At 42.1% G+C, this 6141-nt stretch overlaps 1 protein-coding gene across 3 annotated transcripts in view; it reads left to right on the forward strand.

Annotated features, from left to right (window-relative positions):
- The first annotated feature begins 7 nt into the window (after window positions 1-7).
- Window positions 8-6141, forward strand: part of trappc8 (trafficking protein particle complex subunit 8) — a 31904-nt gene continuing 25770 nt past the window's right edge. For 2 of the 3 annotated variants that reach the window (XM_062038374.1, XM_062038375.1), the window contains exons 1-3: window positions 8-376; window positions 1532-1741; window positions 3428-3511. In XM_062038374.1, the coding sequence (XP_061894358.1) occupies window positions 220-376; window positions 1532-1741; window positions 3428-3511 (451 nt within the window). In that variant the 5' untranslated portion in view covers window positions 8-219. The remainder of the gene's footprint in view (window positions 377-1531; window positions 1742-3427; window positions 3512-6141) is intronic. The other variant, XM_062038376.1, reaches the window with a different exon arrangement.

Here is a 6141-nt window from a genome sequence, read left to right on the forward strand (position 1 = left end):
CGCTGTAAGGAAGTGTTGTGACACACGCGTCACGTGACCACTCAGTCATACCGGAAGTGTGCTGCCTAGCCAACATGGCCGCCGTCCACCGCACACAGCTGCACTTGTTGTCCGCGACGTGACGCCTGGTGCCCCCTAAGAGACATTAGCCTGGTGCCCCCTAACCCTAAGAGACATTAGCCTGGATCTGTTGTGTGTGAGGTGAGGTGAGGTGACGTCATGGCCCAGTGTGTTCAGTCGGTGCAGGAGCTGGTCCAGGACTCCTTCGTGCCCATGGTGGCCGTCCTGTGCAGCGGCCAGGCGGAGGCAGTGACTCGCAGGAACAACCTCACTTTTGCCCAACTGCTGCGGCCTTTCTGCCGGATCACTTCCGAAGGTACGAGCGACTCTTTAGCGGCGCTGTCGGCGTCCGGAGGGCGGACTGCTGCGAGGTGCCTGTCGCCCGGAGCCCGCTGACATTGCTGCTAACTTGACTAGGCAGCTAACTTGACTAGGCTGCTAACTTGACTAGGCAGCTAACTTGACTAGGCAGCTATAGGATGCTAACTTGACTAGGCAGCTAACTTTGACAGCAGGTGTCTGCTACCTGAACACCTCACTCTGTCTGTTAGCATGCTAAAACTGACCTTAGCTTTGTTTGTTAGCATGCTAACACCGGCATTAGCTTTGTTTGTTAGCATGCTAACACCGGCATTAGCTTTGTTTGTTAGCATGCTAACACAGGCCTTAGCTTTGTTTGTTAGCATGCTAACACCGGCATTAGTTTTGTTTGTTAGCATGCTAACACTAACCTTAGCTTTGTTTGTTAGTATGCTAACACCGGCATTAGCTTTGTTTGTTAGCATGCTAACACTAACCTTAGCTTTGTTTGTTAGAATGCTAACTCCGGCCTTAGCTTTGTTTGTTTGCATGCTAACACCGGCATTAGCTTTGTTTGTTAGCATGCTAACACTAACCTTAGCTTTGTTTGTTAGCATGCTAACTCCGGCCTTAGCTTTGTTTGTTAGCATGCTAACTCCGGCCTTAGCTTTGTTCGTTAGCATGCTAACACTGGCCTTAACTTAAAAAATACACTCCTGTTTTAGTTTGGAGATGCCAATTTTCTTGGATTTTTGGGCGTGGCCTGAATACTTTCTCATAATGTTCTGAGTCGTTGAAATGTTATTTCTAGAATATGCTGCGTAGCAATAAAAAAACAAATAGCACACTTCAGACACCTCAACAAGTCATCTGTCATCTGCGTATAATGTGCAAAAAAACATGACAAGCAAAACAAATATGTTGAGAAATACAAATGATCTTTTTTCTGACGTCACATATGAGATTCTCGATGCTTGTCGATGGACTCGCTGCTCCTTGAGAAGAGCAATAAGTGACAGTTGTGTGTACTGTGTGTGTGTGTGTGTGTCCTCTTGGTACCAGCAAATGTATTAGTGGTATGTCAACATACTGTAGTCACCAGGGTAGAATGGATATTAAGTTTGAGTTGTTTTAAATGGAATGATCATTTAGTGTTTGATTCTTCGCACAGGCCACATCCGGGATCCTAACAACCAGCTGCAGGTGGTGAAAAACCTGCGCATCTGTGTCAACAACGTGGTGACCAGCGCCAGCACGCCGTCCGGCAACCTCAGCCCCGCCCGGCGGCGCCGGCTCAATGAGGTGGTGTTATCCTGCCAGCCACAGGAGGGCGCTGTGTCCGCCACCGTCACAGCCGGGGACTATGACCTCAGCTTCAACGGTAAGAACTCACCTGTGCAGTGTTACTGGGGTGCTTCTCAACCACTTCAAGTAGATTGTCTGAGTATTGCTTGTTAGCACAAAATGTCTCCTTCCTAGTTGAAGTAGCAGACGATAACAGCGTTGCTAACAAATTGTGGTTCTGTGATGTTGCTCAGCTAAAACATGAGGAAGTTCAGAGATCACATTCAGACTATTTGACCGCAGTGATCAAGCATTCGGGTCCTGATGCTTCCTTGCCCTCCCCTGGAGGTCAGACCTTCCACCATCCTGCTAACACCAGCACATGTCAAAGCTGCTGAAGGTGCATGCAAGGAGAAGGATGCCAATCTAGCAGCCTCTTAAAAGGATCTGCACTTTTTGGGGAATTTTGCCTATCATTCACAATCCTATGTAAGACGAGAACACATATGTTCTTTTTTTAGGCATTCTAACTCGTAAATAAACTCTAGTAAAAGTCAGCTACCAATATAGCTATTCGGGATTGGCTCTATTCCGCCGTTAAAGCGCTCGAAAAAACATCCAAAAGCCTCCATCATTGTTTTATATACATGCTGTAAGTATATATGTAATGTCGTAACATTCATAATAACATGTAATATATACATGCTGTAAGTATATATGTCATGTAGTAACATTCATAATAACATGTAATATATACATGATGTAAGTATATATGTCATGTAGTAACATTCATAATAACATGTCATATATACATGATGTAAGTATATATGTCATGTAGTAACATTCATAATAACATGTAATATATACATGATGTAAGTATATATGTAAATATATTTTTTTTTTTTACTATAATTTTTTTAAAATTGTATTTATTAATCATTACTTTTTTTTTACTCTTATTATTATTATTATTATTATGCTAAACAAGATATACAATCTATGAGCATAGTAAAACACTTACTGTACAATGTCTGCTCTCACTGGGATGCTGACTGATGGGATCTTTATGTGTTCCCATTTAGATTAATTCATCATAATCCTTTTATAAAAAAAAAAAAAGTGGCATTTTTACGTGTCTTTCTCACCATCTTCGGGTATAAATTGGTTGTCAAAGTTAACCAACGTCTTGGTTTGTGGCCACAGCCTTCTACTATCCAGGTGAGAGGCATGTTTCATTATCTACAATTAAGTTTCACCAACTCAGAGGCGATGCAGCAGCTCACTGGCTCAATATGTCAATGTAGCTGCATGAGCAAGTTGTGTCTCTAAAAGTAGTCCCTTAACTTTAGAGCTTTTAATAACAATATTGATAATACTTGGTTAATATTTAGGTCACAAGATGTAAATGGAGTTTTGTTGGCGGTTTTGGGATGTTTTTAAAGAGGGCTTTATGTGCTCTATGATGTCATGAATCCAATTACTTCCATTGTTAGCTGACTTTTGCTAGTGTTTGTTTACAAGTTTAAAAATGGAAGACATGTTCTTGTTTTACCTCGAGATATTGAATGATAGGCAAAAAGTCCAGTTCCCCTTTATAACTCAAGTAACCTCACAACCACCCGTAAAATGACCATAAAGTAGTCCCTTGACTAAATGTTGATATGAGTGGACTGACCCATGCTGATGAATGAATGACTGCTCATGCTGCTTGACGGAGGTGTCATGCATGGAAAGGGGATGTCGCAATGCTAACATCATCTGGCTCTCTGCTTCCACCTGTCAGATCACTGTCTTAAAGCTAGCGCCCCCTGGTACAGTGCCTGGAGAGACACTCTAGAAGAGGTCTGCACCTCCAAGCACTTCACAGGTACCGCCCGTCGCCTGCTGGCTCTGTGGCTACATGTAGACCCGCTTCCTCTGGGTGGTGGAACCTTGCAAACCTTCCTTTTTTCCCCCTCCCATCACTTCACTGTGCAGTGGTGTCCAAAGTACGGCCCTAGGGCCATTTGCAGCCCGCAGCTAATGTTTTAGCGGCACATTCTAAAAATACTCTTTAAAAAAACCATGAAATGTAACAAGAACATTTGCAATGTTGGCTCTAATAACACAAAGCTGACATGCAGGCTGTTTTTTTCTTTAACGCTCTTATTGCTCAAAAACAATGAGGCAAAATCAATCTTATTATGAATTATTGACCTAATGAATTATTTTACATCAAAAATTCCACTTAAAATTATTTTTTGGGGGAAAATGTTGCAAATTTTACGTGTTTTTTGGTTGACAAAAAGGGCACAAAACAAACAAAAAAACATAATAGATACAAACTTATAATCAACGGATATATAATCTCAACTCTTAAAGGCCTACTGAAATGATTTTTTAAAATTTAAACGGGAATAGCAGATCCATTCTATGTGTCATACTTGATCATTTCGCGATATTGCCATATTTTTGCTGAAAGGATTTAGTAGAGAAAATCGACGATAAAGTTTGCATCTTTTGCTCGCTGATAAAAAAAAGCCTTGCCTGTAGCGGAAGTAGCGTGACGTCACAGGAGCTAGTATTCCTCACAATTCCCCGTTGTTTACAATGGAGCGAGAGAGATTCGGACCGAGAAAGTGACGATTACCCCATTAATTTGAGCGAGGATGAAAGATTCGTAAATGAGGAACGTTACAGTGAAGGACTTGAGAGGCAGTGATGGACGTATCTTTTTTCACTCTGACCGTAACTTAGGTACAAGCTGGCTCATTGGATTCCACACTCTCCTTTTTCTATTGTGGATCACGGATTTGTATTTTAAACCACCTGGGATACTATATCCTCTTGAAAATGAGAGTCGAGAACGTGAAATGGACATTCAGTGCCTTTTATCTCCACGACAATACATCGGCGAAATGCTTTAGCTACGAGCTAACGTGATAGCATCGTGCTTTAACTGCATATAGAAACAAAACAAATAAACCCCTGACTGGAAGGATAGATAGAAAATCAACAATACTATTAAACCGTGGACATGTAAATACACGGTTAATGCTTTCCAGGCTGGCGAAGGTTAACAATGCTGTGCTAACGACGCCATTGAAGCTAACTTAGCAACCGGACCGCACAGAGCTATGCTAAAAACATTAGCTCTCCACCTACGCCAGCCAGCCCTCATCTGCTCATCAACACCCGTGCTCACCTGCGTTCCAGCGATCGGCAGAAGGACGAAGGACTTCACCCGATGCGTTTGGCGGCCCGGAGACGTAGGAAGTCAAGGTGAGGTCGGCGGCTAGCGCGTCTGTTCTCCAACAAAGTCCTCCTGGTTGTGTTGCTGTAGTCCGCTGCTAATACACCGATCCCACCTACAACTGTCTTCTTTGCAGCCTTCATTGTTCATTAAACAAATTGCAAAAGATGTCCAGAATACTGTGGAATTATGAAATGAAAACAGAGCTTTTTGTATAGGATTCTACGGGGTACCATAACTTCCGTTACTCTGACTTGGTCACGCGCATACGTCATCATACCGCGACGTTTCAGCCGGATATTTCCCGGGAAATTTTAAATGTCACTTTATAAGTTAACCCGGCCGTATTGGCATGTGTTGCAATGTTAAGATTTCATCATTGATATATAAACTATCAGACTGCGTGGTCGCTAGTAGTGGCTTTCAGTAGGCCTTTAAGCGCTCCCTTTTATGAGTGGGGCCATTTTGGATCCCCAATCATTTTAGTGGTATTTTTTTCATTTAAATGTCATTGCTCAAAAAATAATGATCTAAAATTAATGTTACAATTTATGGATATTTTTAAAGCGCCAGCTACTTCAACTACTTGAATATATTGTTGAATATTTCACTTGGAATTTTTTTGTGGGGAAATGTTACACATTTTGTGTTTTTGCATTTAAAAAAGGGATTAAAAGCATTCATTAAAAAAAAACATGACTTTGAGGGCAAGCAAAAAAGTAAAAAAAAATAAAAAAATATTGTATTGGTTTTGAAACTAAAAAAGATCAAAATGGCCCCCGCATGCTTTGATTATTTAGCGTGCGGCCCTCGGTGGAAAAGGTTTGGACACCCCTGCTGTAGAGCCTTCTGCACTTTTAGATCCCACGTAGAACTCCAAGTCGGATCCCTCACAATTCCATGAGGTTGTTGCGTCTTCGAGTGGTTTGTGAGTGAACCACGTGGACTGCACCATCTCCACAAACACACCACGCAGCAGTTGTTGCCTTACCAGGAACAACACTTTGTCTTTCTACTCACCCACTTTACGCCTTAATAATTCTCCCCCAACATCATCTTCTCCTCAGATCATTTCCCCTCAAGATTGTCTTCTCCAAGACACTGTTTTCCCCGTGATCCCCCTCTTCTGTCAGAGCTCTCTTTAAAAATCCCATTCTCCCAAGAGCCAAGGTTGGGTTCTCTAAAATCACTTTGTTTGAAATCATCTTCTATTATGTTCCGCTTCCGAGAACTGCCAAGATCCCTTTCTCCGTGTTGGAATCCTA

The sequence above is a fragment of the Entelurus aequoreus genome, linkage group LG27 (assembly GCF_033978785.1).
Source record: "Entelurus aequoreus isolate RoL-2023_Sb linkage group LG27, RoL_Eaeq_v1.1, whole genome shotgun sequence".
Taxonomy (NCBI): Eukaryota; Metazoa; Chordata; class Actinopteri; order Syngnathiformes; family Syngnathidae; genus Entelurus; species Entelurus aequoreus.